General features: G+C 33.2%; 1 protein-coding gene across 25 annotated transcripts in view; it reads left to right on the top strand.

Annotated features, from left to right (window-relative positions):
- Positions 1-20,484, top strand: part of ADGRL2 (adhesion G protein-coupled receptor L2) — a 295,308-nt gene that overhangs the window by 221,260 nt on the left and 53,564 nt on the right. For all 25 annotated transcript variants that reach the window (XM_054499971.2, XM_063653684.1, XM_063653672.1 and 22 more), the window contains one exon: positions 18,212-18,321. In XM_054499971.2, coding sequence (XP_054355946.1) covers positions 18,212-18,321 — 110 coding nt within the window. The remainder of the gene's footprint in view (positions 1-18,211; positions 18,322-20,484) is intronic.

The raw sequence follows: 20,484 nt of genomic DNA, 5'->3' as shown, positions 1-20,484 counted from the left end.
TGGTGGAGTATGTAGAGTACACAGAGCACATGACAAGGGTAGTACTTAAAATTACCAATGTACCATACTTTCCCCCTCTTGATGAGTATAATATCAAATAGAATTTATCAGAATGCCAGTGTTTGTAAGGCACAGGCTGGAGCAGTGTAGCAAGCATGAGCTCTTGTGGCAGTGTGGGTGCATGTTTCATGCATCACAACTATCAGTAGTAAAAAACAAATTTGGATCAGCTGTTCACAGGAAAGCAACATTATAGAAAGTAAACTGAAATTTTTACATGAAGAGACAGTCATAGACTATGTCGCTAAAAATATTGAAGTACTAGAAAGGAATATCAGGCAATTAATTAAAATGTTTTAGTTTTCTGGATTTTGTTGGTTGTGGTTCTTGTTGGCTTTTACAAATTTATTTCTTGTGATTTTTTTTTTCTAAATAACCATTCACTTTGGTATCTAATTTTCTATATGTAATTTTTCTATTTTGTTTTTTATGGAAGGACCCTTAAATTTTACAAGCTGTAGACCCTACAAAACTTGAATTCATGCCTACCTTTTTTATTTATCAGGTGATAGTTTCAAGAAATTGGCATAGCATTCCACTGGACATTCATAGGTTGATATGTACATTTTAGGATATTTCATTGTATCCTTAGATATCTTCTTCGTATTTCAGAGATTTAGGATTTGGGAGAAGAGAGACTGAAAGATTAAAAATTAAACAAATTCATTTTTTAAAGGACATTATTTAAGTTTATAAGCTAAAACATTTATTTATTTAGTAAAGAATTTGAGCTAGAATAACCCATTTTCACAGTTTATATTAAATAAATGCTTGGCTTAAAGCCCTCCTTTTATAATATGGACAAAACTAAATGGAGGAATAAACAGATTTTAAATAAATTTCACTAATATACTTTGCTTTTATACTCTCCTCCCCCTTCTTCTCCTCCTAATTTTTGGAAGTTTCCCTCACCCTCAACTCCCATTACAGACTTCATATGAAGAAAACTATTACTTAAGTTACTTTTCCTTAGTAATGTTTCTGTTAGATCTATAATAAAAAAAATCTTTTAGTAAATGAAAGCTTTTTTTTTTAAGTTTTACTCTTGGTACTTACAAAAATGACACAAGAATAGAATGTATGCTGATTTTTTTATGGTAGTTTATAATTCGGTGATTTTTTTCCTACATTTGATTATCTTATGACATCCTAAAGTGTTCTTATCATTAATTAATAGAATTCTATATAAACTTGAAAGAATGTTTGTAAGTAACTTTTGAAATCTAATTGTGAAATGTGTGAATGAGACTGTACCTTTGAAAATGTACAAAAGCAGGTATGTTAGATAGATAGATAGTGGTCATAACAAATATATTATCTAATAAGTTGATTCAAGGCACTTTTATATATCTTGCCATTTATTTCAACCCTTGATGAGTAGACCTTTATTAAGCTGTGATGATTGCTGAATGTGAAATGTAACCAAGATTATTTTTTATTCAAATATAATTTAAATATTCATCAAAGAGAAGTTATGCTTGAGACTGACAGAGACTATTAACATCAAAAAATATAATTAACTGCATTGGGTATCGTGAAGCAGAGTTAGCCAAATAGCCGAGAGGTCTAATTGCTCTAGAGTTTGAGAAGCAATGGTTTTATTTTATGCTGTAGCTGTGGAATTAATAGTAATGCGGTTTCCTATGTGGGCCAATTAAAAGCTGCCTGTTAAGATTCATTGCTCTATAGGAAACCCATTGAATATCGCTTAGTAAACAGGATTGACATGTCAGTGTGTACAAGAAGATAAAATAGAATAAAAACTGTGAAAATGAGAAGTAGTATTAAAAGAACTGTCCTTGAAAACAATTCATGAAACTCTTTACCATTAGTGTTATGGTTGGTGTTGTGGTGTGCCTCCCACATTCGCCTTTCAGGATCAGGCACTGTTTCTCCCAGCTGTCAAGAGAGTTGCCTGCTGATGGGCTCACAGCTGAGTCACTCCACAGGAACTGTCAGGGGCTGAAGGGATCTTAAACTCTTCTCCCCAGAGGCAGCCCCCAGTGAATCCCAATGAATGCCAGAGTACAAAGGATTGGCCTCCTCATCTTTGCTTCATTTCAGGGACATCTCTGAAGGTCTCTCCCAACTCCAGAGCTCCCGCCCTGAGGAATTTGCTGGGCTTTTGTTGCGACTGCGCTGGAGTTCACCTTCTCACTCTCCCCAACCCTGCATCTGTCATGGCTTCAATGATAGTTCTAAGAGCACTCCCAATAAGCCTCTGAGAGATCTCTGCCTCAAATCTGTACTTCCCTTGTTATCCAACCAAAGAAAAGTGCTAATACTAAGTGTAAAAATATTGGCTATATACATTATAGGAATCTAGTAATTAAGTATAAAAACTAAAGGTTTTAAAGGAAAAAAAAATCAAAAAAAGCCCAATTCAGGTCTAAAAATGGCTTTTTGCACTCAAAACGTTTATCTTTGTCTTGTCATCCTTTTTCTTTAAGAAAAATAATATTTTGACCTTTGTGGCTCTATTAAGCTTTTTAACTGAATACAAAAAGAAAGTGCTTCTGATTGAATCCAAAAGGTTTTGCCTTGCCTTGGCTATAGAGGTTTAGAAGTGGGCAGACATTCTAATGGCATTTTGACATTAATGAGGTTGCTGAAATGGAAAAGTTTAAGGGTCAAAGATAAGAGCAGCGGCAAGTTCTTCTAGTGTTTCTTTTTCTTAATAATGTCATATCAAATATGCTTAAGAAGTTGACCATGATTCCTTATATAGAATATGTAATGTTATATATGAGTGTACTGCTTTAAGTATTATAATACTTTTTGCAAATAAAAAAATTCTAAGACTGTTACTATAAAACATGCCACCTCAGTCTATTAATATGTTTAGTTGCAACTTCTGCAAAACATGTAAAAAATTTTAAAATTGCTTAATAGATTTTATTGTGTACAATATGATAATGCGTATTGTGAGTCTTTAAACTGCAGTGATAAGGCTGTTTTCCTAGTCATTCATTATTTAATGTGCTTACTCTGTTTATATCTGTGGCATAAGAGTGCATATTAGCTTTCAGAAGAGCACAACATTTGCTGCTTCACAGCACACGGCCCTCCACTCCCAAGCCTGCACATGGTGTTAGTGATAGTTAAAGCACTTCAATCTAACATTTTACAGATTTTGATGAACTGAGCCTTTCAGACAAGTTACTGATATGAAGCTAATTCAGGCTAGGAGTATACTATGAGGATAGAGGCTTTTTGCTTTCATTGTCACTTTTAAAAGCTTCTACAAACTGCTTGTGTAAATTATAAATCAGATACATTTTAATTTGGTTTATATCATATAGTTATGGAACCATGCTTGGCTTCTGAAAATGATATCTTGTCTTTCATTGATTGATTTACTGCCAAATGATTACTGGGTTCTGAGATATAGAAGCAAATGTGCCAAACACTCTAACAGTATTTATTAACAACTGGTAAGAATATATTAATGTATTTGTTAGATTACAGTCTGATGTTTATGGAGTTAATACATTTCAGAATAAGGTAGAGTGTCATGCAGTGCATATGATTCAGAGACTCTTAAAACAGTGACTAACCCCTCAAAGGCTCTGTAGTCTGGTGAAGAAGAGGAGATAATGTACAGAAATAACTGTGATACCAAATCTCCCTTACAGTGTAACAAACTTTCAAAAACTGGTGGAGAAGGGAAAGTGGTAAGTTACGGCCTGAGAGGGGAAAAAATACTGTATGCTCAGGGGATACTGAGGAGGTCTGTTCAGGGAGCTATTCAGCTTCTGTCCCCTTTCTTTCACACTCTGTAACATGGAGCATCTTCGCCAGTTTCTTTTTCCTTTCGGGCATTGTGAGTGAATTCCCTTCTTTCACCTAAGCTAAGCAGGAAAGGGTCTTTCAAAGATTGTGTTTATATATATCTCAAAAATTATGAAAATAGTCCTACAGAATATCATATGTAAAAAATTATTTTTAACTCTGTAATGTCAGCATGGAAAATAGCACTAGGATTTGAGTCCTTAATATTAACTCCTAAACAGTAAGGAGTTCAATCTTTTTATAGCAGAGAATAGTAATGTACAGTTTCATATTCACTTGTTAATTTTTATCTGTATAGATATTATTCAGATGTGGCATATTTATAGTATTACTATGTTTCCAAAATTACAGGTATTTCTGCACTTTAGGATATAACAGCACATAATGTCTTCTACCACTCTTTTTTAAAACCAGCATCACAGATGAATAAAAAGTTATCTGGCTGGGCTCAGTGGCTCATGTGCATAGTCCCAGAACTTCAGGAGGCGGAGGTGGGAGGAATGCTTGAGGCCAGGAGTTTGAGACCAGCTGGACCAAAATAGTGAGACCCCATCTCTATAATAAATAAAATATAAAATTATATTTCCCCTCCCTGCCTTTCTTCCTTTCCTCCTTCTTCCTATCTACCTGTGATCAGTTGATCTATCTATGTATCTATCTGTCTATCTTTTTAAAGATAATTTCTTGCTTTTGTGACTGAGATGCAGCAAAAGGACACTTCCCTTGATCTGTGCTTTTTAGAAAGAGCTTATTGGGTAATAGGCTGTAGACTGAATATTTACGAGTTGGTGTTCAGTTATCAAGAGAATGCCATCAGCAATGCCTTGTTGCTTTCTTATCAGCTACTTCCTGCTGTCAGCTTGGCACTTATTTCAATAGAAAAGGATTTGCATCAAATGTAATGCCTTATTATATACAGCTAACATGGGGTTTTTAATTGTGCAAACACATGAGACTCCTGCAGTGGTAGTCAATTTGATAAAAGGATTAGATTATGAATATTTTGTCATGATTAAAGATTAGTTCAGATTTATCAGAAGTAAGCCAGTGAAATTTGTCATATATTTATCAGTCAGGTGAGACTCCATTAATCTGAGAGTGTATGAACCACAAGTAGCCATCTCTTTATAAAAGTCTGCTGAATTTGGTTATTTATATTCAGGTGACAGGTGCTAAGGATTGTTTTTGGCCTTCCCTACTTGCTCTACTGCCCAGAGTATCCCAAGAGTCTATGTCTCTAGCTTTTGGTCACTATTTTTTTTTTTTTAATCTCATAGAATAGTTTGGTAAACATCTACACAAAATTTCTGTAGTTTTTATTAAAGAAATGACAACTAGTATATACCTGAAGACATTTTGAATTGTTCCTTTGATTAAAAAACCTTCAGTAAAATACAGAAGATTGAGAATTCCAACTTAGAAGCTATTTAAATTGAGTACTTCTTGCCGTAAACAAGACTAGGCATTGAGATAGATTGAAAAGAAGCCTGACATACAACAGAAAGGTGAAACTACAGTCCCAGACACAACTAAAATTACTGTGTGAGGCCTGATACAATAGTACCCACCGCTCTTGGAGTGTTTGGGAAATAATATAAACAAGGACGTAAGAAGTTTACCATGTAATTCTAGACATGGAAAATAATTAGTGAGTTTAGCAGCAACTGAAGTGCAAAATATAGGAGATGCCATAAAGCAGAATGTGATTAACTTCCAAATTAATTATATAGAGCTGCTGCTCTAGGAAAAGACTACTTCAGGTTCAGGTAGTCAGGGAATATAATCCTGTTTGGCCAGCATCATTTGTATTGGCTTTCTGTGTACCACCTGTGTGGCTGATGCTTCCTGCATATGTGTGTGCCTCCCTCAGGTACATAACAGGGAGATCCTGTTTTTAGGATTGCGTGGAGGGCACCACTGGGAGTTGGAAAATAGCAGTTCCTCAAACTAGAAGCATAGTATCCTAAGCTCTGATAATTTTCTACCTCAGGGACTTAACGGTCCTTCAAATGGATCTTCTTATTAAGGAAGAGATAGTTCAAGAAGTATACATCGTCATTTATGTGAGAACTCAGTTCAGAGGTATTTGCTAGTGTGCTAGCTGTTTTAAATTACATAGATATCAAGATTCTCAAAGTCTACATAGAAAAGGTTGCCTCTGTTAGGATTATTTTTGTAGAGACGAGTACTGAGCCATGCTTATGGAGTAGACAATATAATAGAGAGATGCTTAGGAGAGAGATCTTTCAGATACAGTGATTCCTCTAGCCTGTGGTGTTAGTAAGTCAATCAGATTCTCTGGGCCTTAGTATACTGTGCCTGTATTAGTGAAGAATTACATTAGATCAGTGATTTTTAAACTGGATTTCTTTGAGAAAACCCTCAGGTTGAGGGGTGATTCAGGTCTATGGGAGGAGAGATCGAGGTGATTTTTCAGGGTTTTGGAGCCGAATTTCACTGCTATAATTCCAAACCTGTCTCAACTTCTATTTCTAATCCATTCAATTGAGCAGGATTTTTTTGTTCATTTTTTAAGTAAAATTTTTCATGGCAAAGAGCTTGCGTTGCCAGAATCTGATACTGATTTGGTACTACTGTATTTGATGATACATAATTTATGCTCATATTTGTTATTAAGCACACACTTGCTAACAACATTTTTAAATTAAGGAAGAAGGATCCTCTGTTAGAACAGAATACTTGTATGAAAATTCCCGAGGGGAGTTGGGATATAATTTGACCATAAGGGTAGACTCTCAATAAGTAGATGGTAAAGTGAATTCCTTCTATGTGGGAAAGAAGGACATAAGGAAACACAGATCAAATTTGAAATTCAGTAGTTATTAGAAAAAGATTCATGGCTTTCTGAATAATTACGTAGCGCTTTGTTTTTAGAATAACAGTTTTCACTTTGTTGAACCTTTGGAGAAACATGAGCTATGTATTTCCCTTGCCCTCCAACATTAACTTATTAATTCAGTTCATATATTCAGATATTGCTTGCTCATTCTTTTTCACTTCCTTCTACACAAGATATCCTATGAGTTTGTTTATAAATGACATCAAATATTTTACTGCCAAAATATTTTAGAAGTTGCAAGTGGAAGAAAAATTACTTTAAAATTAAAGTAATAATTAGAAATGTTTATTTGGCTGAAAATTAAGTTTAGTGAAGAAATACAGTATGTGAACATGAAAGTTGGGAAAGATCCATAATTCGTTTTGTGTAATGAATAGCAGTGCTTTCTTCCCTCTTGATTAAAAAAAAAAAGTAAGCACTTGCAGAACATAGAGTCATTTTAATAAAAAATGGGAAATGTTTCTGAGTCAGTTAAATACTTTGACAAAGATGCATTTTTTAAAGCCACACTTCCAAAGTCTTGTTATTTTATTTCTATACTTTCAGTTTGATTTGTATAGGAAGGTCTGTCAGCTTGTTGCCATGCTGTAATCAAAATGAGGTCTGTAAAAGTGGAAATTATATTAGTTATCAATTCGAATAGAAAATCGCTTGTTTTATATTCAGAGATTTATAATACTGACTAAATGACATTTCATCAAACATCTCAGGAGTCAGAAAAAAAATCTTTATGGCATAATTTTCTTCTTTTGAAAATGATATCTAAACCAAGGGGTAATCTTTAACGTGAATTTAAAATAGCAACAACACAAATCTAGTTTACTCAATTCTGCCCTCTAAAACTCCTTTTAGTTGCAGGTTCTTTTGCATTATTTCAAACTCTAATCGTCTGAGCGGGTAATTAACGGACCAGAAAAGCCATTTGTGGAAAAGAAGAGCCATAAGGGTGAAAATATTTCTTCACTGAATGATCTTTAAGAAGTAAATAATTACAAACGGAAAGGATTTGGGATGACCAATCTAAAACTGAGGATAATTAGAAGGAATAGAGTATGAAAATCGAAATGCTTGGCATGTACAACAATTCTCATATCACAACAAGACTAATTAAATATTTAGAAACCAAAATCCCCTCACAATTTGAAGAAAAATAACCCACGACAAAAGGGTCTGTAACTTTGTAGATAATTAGCAAGGGTTATAGGAAGGAAAAACATCACAGATTGGCTCCAAGGCTCTGCAAGGTCATGTCTTATTACGCTGTGTCTTTTATATAGTCTGGTAACAAGTTTCTTGCTAATTTAACCTAACTAGGGCATCCCATAGCGATTTCCCATTTCCCTAGTTAAAAATGTGATAGTTTCTGCAAGTGCAAACTGCAGTAGGTTAACATTTTTATAAATAATTGCTCTTAATTGATACAGGTTGTAATATTTTTTGAATTATTAAAAGTGAAGGCTTTGAAAATTTGCACACAGAAGCATTTTTTTTAAGTGTTACAAAATTGTATGGTTTTTATTCCCATTTAAATTTTTTTGTTTCATTAAGTAGTTAGACCTGACGACCTTGTGAATGAAACAGTCTCAGTGGCATGCTTTGTAAATAAATACTTCTTATTTTGCTAATAAAAGCAAGTACATTTATGTTGAATGTGCATTTCTGCAAACAAGAGATTTTGTACTGGATTAATAAGGCTCTGAGCGAGTCAAGCCTAATTTGCATTAAACTGACCCCAAGGTCCGGTGAAAACTGCAAGGAATTTCAAAGGTTTCTAAAACATAGAAAGTTGTTTTTAGAAAATCAGCATTGCCATTTCAAAATGCTTATTTTATTAATTAATGTGGTATTGTTAAGGAAATTTTTGGAGTTTCTAAGTTGTAAATGAACTAAATATTAAAGTATGCATACTTTGTGTTTATAAATTCTGGCATAATATTTTACTCAAATGCAAAGATTATGGGAAGATGTTATTCTGTTTTCATTGACTGAAAAAAAGCATGACGACCTCCTAGAATTGATTTTCCATAGGATTTTACTGTCAAGCTTTTGTTGATTTGCCACCAGTTACTTGATTTTTACTTGGTCTCTTATACACTGTACTCCTTTTCAGTCAAATAGATTTATGTTTACACATTGGAAGTACAGAAAAACATTTTGCATTTTTGCTTATGATTATCATTTTAATAATAAATACAATTTTAAAATAATTTTTATGCAGTTTCAAGGATTTAATCACAGGTACAATTTTTAAAAATCAGGATTATATTTAAAACTTTAAAAAAGTAGGAATGTAATAAATGTAATAAAAATTATATTGTTTATTTTTCCCAAATTATGTATCTCTGTGTACCAGTATTCATGCATATTATGCTAGAGATTCTGAAACTAACTTTATTACAGTAATGATTTCAAAATGAATAACACAGTGTTCTATAATGCAAATTGCATAATATCCTAACATACCTATAGGATTAAATTCTATATGATGGTTAGAAATCTAGACTACACAAATTATTAAATAATGAGCAATAGCTATGTGACAAATGGGAACATTGTTACAGAACACCTCTTTTTTGCCACATTAATTACACACCATTTAGCTTCCTAATGTTATGTTTACCTAGCAATTAGTTAAGCTCACAAATCATCATTAATACATATTTAAAGAAAGCAAGACCCACTTTCCCTAGCTGTATAGAATAGAAATTTAGATGATAAAATAGCATTTCATTATAAAATAAAACTTTTTGAAAAGATTTGATTTAACATTCAACTCCATTTCTCTCTTGCATTTGTGAGGATGATTGTAACCTTGTATCTTGAAGCATAATTCTTTGTATTCCCTCTTCATTCACTTGATTATTTTGCCTGAGCAAATCTATTTGCATTGGCGCCTAACTATTTGTGTTCACACTAAAGTTATATGTTGTGTGTATAAAATTTTGTTCTACATTTGGACTAAAAAAGACAGTGGCTAGAGTACTAGGTCAGTTAGAATTTGCTAGTGTATATGGAGAAGTGATTGGTAGCTAAAGAGTACTTGTTCCCCCTTCCTTTTAAATAGGTAATCTATTTCATAAGGGTTTATTATTGGCATTCATGAAACAAGACGATATCCAAATTGACAGAGTTCTCTGAGAATCAGGTACGGCTGATTGTGGCAAAATTGGATGTCTGGTGTTTATTTTCTATTAACCATGTTTATTTATGAGCAGAAATAGCCAGATGATCATTAATCATTATTTAATTTTTTCAAAAACACCAAAGTCTTATGTGCTAGGCATATAATCACCTCCAATAAGGATTTGTAAGTTGACAGCTTCTTTTTTCTTTTATTATTCTCTCTTAAACTCCCACTTTCTAGTAGTTTCTAAATTTTTAAAACTTGTGTACCTGAACAGAATGTAATTTACTTATTAACATATAATTTATTTTTACTTAGTAATTGAGGCTCAAGAATGCATGTAATTCCTATTCTATTAATTAAAGAACAGATTCATATTGCAATAATTCGTCTGTAGATATTCTGTTTAACGTATACAATTCACCTAAGGATGTGGTTTAAGCTCTTCCAGCAAATCCTGTGTATGTTTTGTTTATACTTGGCACTATGAAAAGGAGTATCATTACATGATACCTTGGTAACTTGGAAGCATTGATTTCACCTCCAAAAAGTGAGCACTTTTAACTGAGACAGAAAGTAACTCAGGAAAAAAAAAAGTCTTACCATTGCTAGTATTTTGTAATTGAAGTTTAATAAATAAATAGCCACTAAAATATTTAAATTGATGAAACAGTCTTCATCGAAGATGCAGACTCAATGAAGGATTGAACTAATTCTTTAATTAGTAATTGTATAATTTCAAATTTAAGCAAACTTTAATTTTTTAGTTTCTGTCATGATATACTGAGCTTTTCTGTTGAATGCTGGAGTATTTGTTCAAGGCAGTAGATTTTGCATTTTTAATCTTCCTTAGAACTGTGGTGAATAATGGCCCCTGGCAGGAGATAATGAAATTTTCTTAATTTATATTTTCAAGAAGAAGCTTCAATTGAAAATGGCATCCTGTGGCCTGGAGACATAGCTCTAGTGCAGGTTTCAGGGGAGCTGCAATAATAATGCAGTGCCATTGGTGACGGGGAACGATGGGACAGTGAAGAAGTAATTTAAGGAAGAAAAGAAACTGCACCAAAGCTTTATTGTAGCATATCTAATGATCTGCTGAAGATTCCCAATGGTTTTTGGAGCATGACTGGAGAAACTAATGTTATCTTGCCAAAACAGAAGCCCCTGCTTAATCAGCAGAACAAGACTATTGATTAAAACACCTCTCACAATCGATTACACATGGAATCTCATCTCCATACTTTGCACTTGGTAAAGTGTAATAATGAGCATAAGATAATCAAAAGAAGAGTAAAAGCAATTTGTTGGGCATTGTACAATTCAAGATTAGAGTTGGAATGGAAACAAATTTGCATGAATAGTTGAGCCTGTTTTTAAAGCTGTACACAGGAAAGAGTATGCACAATGCAGGGACTACGGTGGAAGAGTAAAAGATGTTCTGCTTCTTTAAGGTTTGCAAATCTGTTCATCTTACATAGGGGACATTGTTATTATTGGTATTTTTGGTGGTAGTGGTAATTTATATTTCTTGATGTTTGTTATCCAGGTATTGTGCAGAGAGTTGCCTGCACTATCCCATTTAACCTTAACAAACTTCTAAAGAAGATACTACGTTTTACAGATGATAATGCTAAGGTTGAAAGGTTTAATACATTGCTTATGGACTCACAGTTAAGTAAGCAGCTGACCTGGAACTTACACACCCATTTTTTTCTGATTCTACAGCTTCTGCTTTTAAACACTAATCTTCCCAATTATCAAATGATTTTGCTTTTGAACAGAGATAAACAGTATGCTATATTGTTTTTTGATACAATTTATTCTGAGAGTATAAGTAATGTGTGCATTGTGCTCTCTTTCACATAGAGTTTTAAAAGATTAAGGAAAGGGAACATATTAATAGTTTGTTTTCATTAATATTTCATTAGTAATGAGGCACTATGTCTCGAAAATAAAGAGATAATCTTTCTTGAAAATACTGCTGTTAATCTGTGCATGATATTTTTAAGTAATTTCCATATACTAGTATGTAAATTAATGATAATACACTTTTATAAAATGCCTTTTCATCCTTTACACATTTTTTTGAGAACATTTATCTTAATTTCAAAAAATACTGTGGATGCCTTAAAAGTTAATATTGAGACCTGAAAACATTGATTACATCTGGAAGATAAAATATACTGTTTGTAATACTTTCACCTTTTTGCCATGTGCAAATTGGGATGGTTAAGTGATGCATTAGCTATTTCTTAAAATCTTTTCTGAAATATATGTTGTGCACAAGCCTGGGCAATATCACCAACTTTAAATACTTACTCTAATTTTTGTAATCAGCAAATATATTGGTAGGAAGTAAATTAATAAACTATTAATCTTCAAAATTATTTGTTACACTTCAGCTTTTACAGATGCACATTTGGCTTCATTCCAGAATTGAACCATTGAAACCCTCACCCCCACACCTGTAGGGTAGAAAGACTACAGGGATGAGTTTTTAAACCATGATTAAAATTCAGTGTTTTGGGCCAGACACGGTGGCTCATGCCTGTAATCCCAGCACTTTGGGAGGCCGAGGCGGGCAGATCACCTGAGGTCAGGAGTTTGAAACCAGCCTGCCCAACATGATGAAACCTCGTCTCTACTGAAAAAAAAAAAAAAAAAAAAAAAAACAAAAATTAGCCAGACGTTGTGGCACATTCCTGTAGTCCCAGCTACTCAGGAGGCTGAGGCAGGAGAATTGCTTGAACCCGGGAGGCAGAGGTTGCAGTGAGCCAAGATCGTGCCACTGCACTCCAGCCTGGGTGACAGAGCGAGGCTTTGTCTCAAAAAACCAAACAAATAAACAAAATTCAGTGTTTTGTCCCATTTAAACTAGTTTATGACCTATAAAGCAAGACTTTGGATTTTCTTTGTTGTGGTTGACGGATTTTAGTAATAAGTTTTACGAATTTTAATGTCAGAAATAATACTTTTATTCTGGTATTTGAACTTAATAATATTAAAAGGTTTTATTATTGGGTTTATTTTAGTTATATTTGGAATTCTCAGGGTGAGTGTTGTACTCTATATACTTTAGAATAGTAAGAAAGGTCTTTAAAATTGTAGTCAAGAAGTTGCAGCCAGAAATTATATATAGGTGATACTTTGTGCGTTTTTAACCCAGTGATGTGAAATAATGATTAAATCTTTGTCTTTATATGCCAAATTTGAAAATTTTGGAAACGTGACTAGAAAAATACTAAAAATGATTATGTGTTTAGAATTTGGGACTGAGTGCTTATGTAGTTTTATGTTTATTTTCTGCTTAGTATTTAATCATGAATTATACCCTGGAAATGGTTTTTGTTCCTTGTTTCTGTTTTTGAGACAGGGTCTCATTATGTTCCCTGGCTTGTGCTTCAGTGATGCCATCCTCCCACCTCAGTCTCCCCCAAGTAGCTGGAACTACAGGCACATACCACCACACCTGGCTAATTTTTTTTAACTTTTTGTAGAGATGGAGTTTTGCCATGTTACCCAAGCTGGTCTTGAACTCCTGGGCTCAAGAGATCCTCCTCCCTTTGCTTCTGCCTCTCAAAATGCTGGGATTATAAGCGTGAGCAATAGTGCTTGACCCCGAAATTGTTTAGACATTATTTGCAAGGCCTACTTATGCCTCTGAGTTCTCTCTAAAAATAACTGTATTTATTGCCTTCCTAGAGTTGAGCCACTTTATTAAAATTTATTTGAATAAATAAGTCAAAGATTGAATATAGAAAAATTGGCAATGATTACAATGGGTCATATTTTTCTGTTATTTTTAATGACATACTTCTGTAGAACATAGTATTTTTACATATTCTCAAAAGTTTTATTTCCAATTTTAGTGTTTCGTTAGCACATTTTTAGCAAAACATTACACTTCTTATCTGTTAAAAAATTGGTTCATATGTGATGTATACATGTACTCAGATATTATACTTATTTCGATTCTCCATGTTAAGAACTGATGAATAACTAGACAGCTTGCTCAAAATTAGAGCAACTAAAACTCTTGATTTCTACACTTAGAATTAGCAAGAAGACATATTAACATTGTAAACTGTATTATGTACTTCTTACATAAATTGTACTCATCACTTGTTTTCTGTTTCACTTGTTAAGTTTTATAGAGCAAAATCATGTTTTGCCATTCATATTTATTCTTTAGTAAAGTATCTAAACCTATCTTGTTTTAACCCTGTGGCTCTCACACAAGTTGCACTGATCAGAATCACCTGCAAAACTTGCTAAATCTGAGATGGCTGGGTTTCCACTTCCAGAGTTTCTGAACCTGCCAATTTTTGGTGGAGCTTAATAATTTGTATTTCTTTTCTTTCTTTTTTTTTTGACGGAGTTTCACTCTTGTTGCCCAGGCTGGAGTGCAATGGTGCGATCTCGGCTCACTGCAACCTCTGCCTCGCAGGTTCAAACGATTCTCCTGCCTCAGCCTCCCGAGTAGCTGGGATTACAGGCATGCGCCACCACGCATGCCTGCGTGGCTAATTTTTGTATTTTTAGTAGAGACGGGGTTTCTCCATGTTGGTCAGGCTGGTCTCGAAATCCCGACCTCAAGTGATCCACTCACCTCGGCCTCCCAAAGTGCTGGGATTACAGGCGTGAGCCACCGCACCCGGCCAATAATTTGTATTTCTAACAAGTTTTCAGCTGATAGTGGTGCTGTTAATATGAGGACCACATTTTGAAAACCGCTGCTTTCACTGTCTTAAGTCATCTGTCCATCTTTATAAATACAAAATGAAATAAGACCAGTTATTTGAAAGTTGAAGTGTTCAAAATATATTCTAGTATCTGTTTCTTTATGATGAGCCGTAATTGTAGTTCCTTCAAATTGTAATAAAAGGTCTACTCATTAAACCCTATTTTTTCTCTTTTGCCTTGTTCTCATTCATACCGATTTTTTATGCTTAATGTGTAAGAAAATTGTAGGTTATTAACGTAATAAACCCACATGGTATTACCAGAATATACTGATATTTTGATTGTTAAAACAATGATACCTTTATTGGTAAAGAAATCTTCTTCTGTAGAGGAAGAGAGAGAAAGTCATGCCAGGAACTGTGCCCAGTACTGAGAATACAAACGACTAAACACTTTTTCTTTCTTGGCTTAACTCTAAGACTTTTCGCTTTCATTAGTATGAGAACTTGAAGCTGAGCCCTTGGCGGGAATTTACTTCGCTTCGGTGGATAAGTAATTGCTTTCTTTCCGGATCTTTTTAAACGATAGCAATTTACAGTTTTATAATCTTACCAACAGCATATTGTTAAGGAATTTTCAGATTTTTCTTAGTATTAATAGCTCATGTTGGGTGTTTCCCAATGTCTTTCTTGTCTCCTCACTATTTGGAAATTTAATGCTGCTTGCACCCTTTATAAAGGAATATAAATGTCTATATTTCTATTTCTGTAATTTGGGCCTCTAAAAGCTTAGATTCATTTCCATGAATCAAGATACTGGCATGCAAAGCTCTAATTTTCTTGTACTTTTTACAGCTGGGTTTCTGTCCTTTCTGACCCTTAACTGTTTTAGCTCTAAATTTTCCATTTTTCTCAAGATTAATTTCTTGCACTTCTGATATCTCTGTGTATATAAACATATGAAATTTTCAAGTTTAAAATGAACATTTTTTATATTTTGGGAGGCCCTGAATTCTAGAATTTTTTGTAATTTTATTGCAGGAGGTTCATTAAATCAGTTTTGCTTAAGATTATAGTTGTAGAATTAATATGTTTTGCTGTCTTAAAGTGGATGCTTTGTGTAATGTGATTATTTAAATCAATAAAAATTATGTGGTTGGTATAAATAATCATAATTGCTTTGACATTAATTTGAACCTGTAATTGGTCAGAGGACTACTGCAAAGTTGTTCAGAAAGAGAGTAAATATGGACAGTTATTTTTTATTATGGTGTTTGTCCTCTTTCAAACAAAATGTAATGGAAACCAGAATGCTTATATACTTCCTGCAGAACATACCATGACATTGAGAAACATACAGTAAAAGATCTCTAACCCTGTACTAGTTATATTCATTCATCCAATTACTTCTGGTGGAAAAAATCTGGGCAATTTTCAATGTATTCTTTATTTTTGAAAAATGATATATATATAAATTACCAAATCCTTTGAGTTACTTTCTCCTTCACCTTAATAACAAAGTCTTTCATGTTCTTGGTCCATTTCAACTTTGAGTACAATTCCCTCTCTCTCCCACCAGTTGCTAGTTTGTTGATATGAGAGGAGCCTTTTGTAAGAAGGGAAGGTTGATAAACTAAATGAAGAGTTTACTCACAATAAAAATTGTTATTTGGAGGGGTTTTTGTAATCATATTTAAATACCATTCAAAACCTAACAGTTTGGTTGAGTAGTTATAAAATGTATACTGTGGGAGTATCTGAAAGGGATATCTAACACACAGTTGTTTATGTTTCTTCATTTCTGAGAGGTGTGAGGGTGTGATAAAAGGAAGATCTCTGTAGGTATGAATAAATACAAACAAGGAAATGAAAGGACTTTTGTTTTTAATGGGACCAAGTTAGTGATTTGAGGATTTCTGGCAGATCAAGAAACTAAAAAAGCAGTGAACTGTCTTTTTGCTGCAAAAGTTTAAAAAGGAAGAAAAATGAAACATCAGAATTATTTTTATTAGTTGGGAACATTAGTTATTGACCTATTGAGAAACTGTAAACCTACCTCTTGTCTTGAATTTTAGGATGTGAAGTAGGTTCTGTGATTCATGTTAAAATAATTCGTTTACACTAAGTGGTGAACCACTGGCATATTTCTTCAGATGAGTGAACCAAATTAAGAGAAATACAGAATAATGACAGGAAAACATATGTTACAGAAGATTGTGACACTATACCATTTACATTATTTACATTCTTGAAAATTACAGTATATGGTATATTTCTAAAAAAACTGCTATACTCTATTATAATCATGATTAAAGTTACTTATAATTTATTTAATATTTAAGTCTTCTTTGAAGTTCATTGTAGTATACTTTGAATTATAAAATTTACCTATTTAATCCTGTAGTTTTCAGGCTTTGCTGCTCTTCAAAGAGAAAGTCTGGTTTTGAGTTGAAATGGCACCAAAGTATATGACTGTTCCTACCCATCTTTAACATGATTCACCTTCTACTGCCCTTTAGTTAGTGGTGCTAGAAACTGGGATGCTTTTTCAAAATTCTTTATAGTGCTATTTTATAGTTCAGTTATTTTATGCACTATCGAATATGTGGTATTCCAACTGTTAAATAAATGTTGTTATAATGTTCTCGTTCTGCTTGATTTGCCTTCTTAATGTATGCGCTATCAGAAAATACAATAAAAACCCTGAAAACATTCCATTCATTAGGTTATAATCAAATCAAATTATAAAAGAAATAGTTGTTGCCTTTACAAAAGTTATGAAAAGACCTTTTGGACAAATTCATAGAACTTACATATCATTTTATCTGGAATTCTAACCTATTTCTAATATTCTTGGTGAATTAATGACATTGCAAAAACAAGGAAATAATTCCTTATAACAATAATTAGAACATTCTAGGCATCATGTTAGTACAACATTCTTTTTAATGTTATATTTTAGGGAGTACTGGTGTTGAACCGAGGTACGTAGTCATCTCATAATTATATAGGCACGTTGATCTATGAATAGAAAGAGTAACAATAATGCTTAGACATTACATATGTGCCAAAGCATTTTTCTAAATCCTTTAAATGCACTTTATCATTTATGTGGACTATAGCATATAAGGTGTGCTCTACTAGCTTAGTTTCTGGTATTCCAGAAAGTATGTACAATAAAGAACTTCACACCCAACTGAATTTAGACGATAAAATTAAAATCCTGGCTCCTTATTTGTTTTGTGTTGTCAAAAACTTCCTGCTGAGAAATTCGGGTTTTGACTCTAAAGTTTCTGTTTAGTTATAGGACCATTTTTAAAAATTGTAATCTTAATTCTTAAGTATGATGTCTAATATCCTAGTAAGATATTTGTTATTGTTCTTGTTGTCGTTCAGTTCATGTTGAATGTATCAAAAATTAAAATGTATAACAGAATAATAGGAAACTGTTGGCCATTATTTTTTTACTTCTAGTTAAAATTTAGTGTGACCCATAATACCACCGTATTACAACATAAAGAAAACAAAACTCTTATAAAGTATTTAATAATGTAGAGTAACTTAACATCACTTGAATTTTTGTTTTGTTTCTAGTTGCTTAAAGAAAATGAGAAAAACTTCTATGTTATATTTAAGTGAAAAAAATCAAATAAATTATGTTACACCAGTTTGATACATTTTGTTTTTCAGGTGCAACAATCGAACACAGTGTATAGTAGTTACTGGGTCAGATGTGTTTCCTGATCCATGTCCTGGAACATACAAATACCTTGAAGTCCAATATGAATGTGTCCCTTACAGTAAGTATGCAGTTTATATTTTTTTACACTTTGCCCAGCATTACTCGTTGATGCTGAAAGACTACACATGTGAAAGAAGCATATGTTTGTGGCCTACAAAACCATTATGCATGCAGAGCACTAACAGACTTGGGCCTCCAATTAGCTTCATGAAGTGTGGAAGGAAGCCATAGTGTGATGCTGGCCAAGTGTCTGTCTGTGTTCTTAAGTGTTTGGCTTTTAAGGCTAGTGTTTTTCCAGAAAACAAACTTGAATTAGCTATTCAATACAGCTGATAGAAATCTGTACTTTTGCCCAATACCAGTTGCTGACAAATTGGTTTGGCTCACAGTTTTCTAAAGAAGGAATTGACTTCAGTTTTAATCGTGAGCTACTTGAATGGCTACCTGCTGTTGTAGTAACTTTAGTGCTGGGTAAAAGCTACCATTGCAGTAACTGAGGCAAGTGCTTTACTTTTTGTTCTATTGTCTTTAAGGGAGCATTTCTTTATGGGATTCAATGATGAAACCTTAATGCTAAATAAAATAGTTAGATATAATATAACTTTGCACATGGTTCTGTTTTTATTTTTGCAGCATCATTTTTAAGATCCTACAGATGGATATTTAAAATTCAATTGAAAAGTTTATAGGTAGGCTTCGGCCAGTCGTCAAATTTTGTGTAGTTTTCCTTCTAATCTCAGAATTCGTACTTCAAAATTGTATTCTATACTTTCAATTTTAAAAAGCTTAGCATTTTAGACAACTTAAAGGTTTGAATATTACCTGATTTTCACAAGCTAGTTTGATAGTATTGTCTTCTTTGCTTTTTAAATTATAGAAAAGATAGAGATGTCATTTAGCCATGTTAGTTCATAGGCATTTGAATTATATGTTTTTTATCAGCAATTTTGCTGATTTGAGACAGTTTTTGTACACTTTCCTCCTTTAAAAAAAAGGATTTGCCAAATAATGAAATTGCTGTTTCCAGAACCTCAAAAGCTAGGTCATTAGTTCTAACAGATTTATATGTTCAAACTGTCAATATTTCTAAAACCAAAGGGCCAAATTCTGATAGATCTGCTGTGTCCCATATGGTAGTAATACATTCTGACACATGCTGTGAAGGCACTCTCCATCTTTTCTCTGACACAGTTTTGACAAATTGGCTTTTTGTTTTATCAGTTAAAGGCCAAACACAGATTATCTTTTCATCCCTGCTCTGTGTTCCTGTGTTACTGTGAAATGGATGCTTTTTATGTTTTCAGTATTTTCTATACCATTTGTAGGATTGGAAGCCTACTGAGTACACTGATCTTTATATCATTTCTCCTGTGTAGTGTTGGTGGCTTACGTAATCATTCTCCTGTGCCACTAGAGGAACATTGTATTCTTTTGACCTAACCAAAATTTTGTTCCATAAAGTCACTTTCACTTGAATTTAGCATGGTTTCTGTCCTCAAATTAGAGAAGAAATAACAGCATCCATTCCCAAACAGTGGAATCAGTCAGAGCTGCCAAGAATTGTCTTTCTGGAGCCAGTTCCTGTAACCTAGTCTATAGATCAAGAACAGTGTTAAGCAAATATTATTTTCAGACTCATAAGCTATTTCTTGTGCTGTTTAAGAAAGGAAAATGTGGATATCTTCTGGAACATCTAACTTGCAAAATTTTACTTTTTCAGTTCCCCAGAAGTATTGTACATTGTGCAGTAAACTTGCAAATAGCTATACTCAGAGAAGTATTTGTTCCTTCTAGTTTTTGTCTTTTAATTTAAAAAAATCAGTAATTAATTTGCTGTTACCTTTCTAGATGTTTGCACGAGGCAGAAATAAGTCTATGGGTTTTTTTTTAATTACTCCTTGCTAAAGAATAAAAGTAATTGTAATTCCTATATACTCTACAGTAGTGACACTCTATAAATTGCACGGTTTCAACTAATATTAAAATATAATGCAAAGAGTCTTCTTAGATTATTCTAATCATATGTAGGACAATGTCTTCTCTTATCTCTTTTTCCCATTTCCTCACCTTTTGTTTCTTTGTGCTTCTGTCCATTGTATTCATTCCTTATACTTTCTTTTAGTTTAAGCCTTTAGCTTTCACTTTCTCCTTGATTTAGTAGTGTTTTTATATTTTGTAACATTTGCATACCTCTTTTACACGTTACTTAGTTGATAAAATT

This window comes from Pongo pygmaeus, chromosome 1 (assembly GCF_028885625.2).
Source record: "Pongo pygmaeus isolate AG05252 chromosome 1, NHGRI_mPonPyg2-v2.0_pri, whole genome shotgun sequence".
Lineage (NCBI taxonomy): Eukaryota > Metazoa > Chordata > Mammalia > Primates > Hominidae > Pongo > Pongo pygmaeus.
Note: the sequence above shows the minus strand (reverse complement) of the source record. Positions and strands in the feature narration are given on the sequence as shown.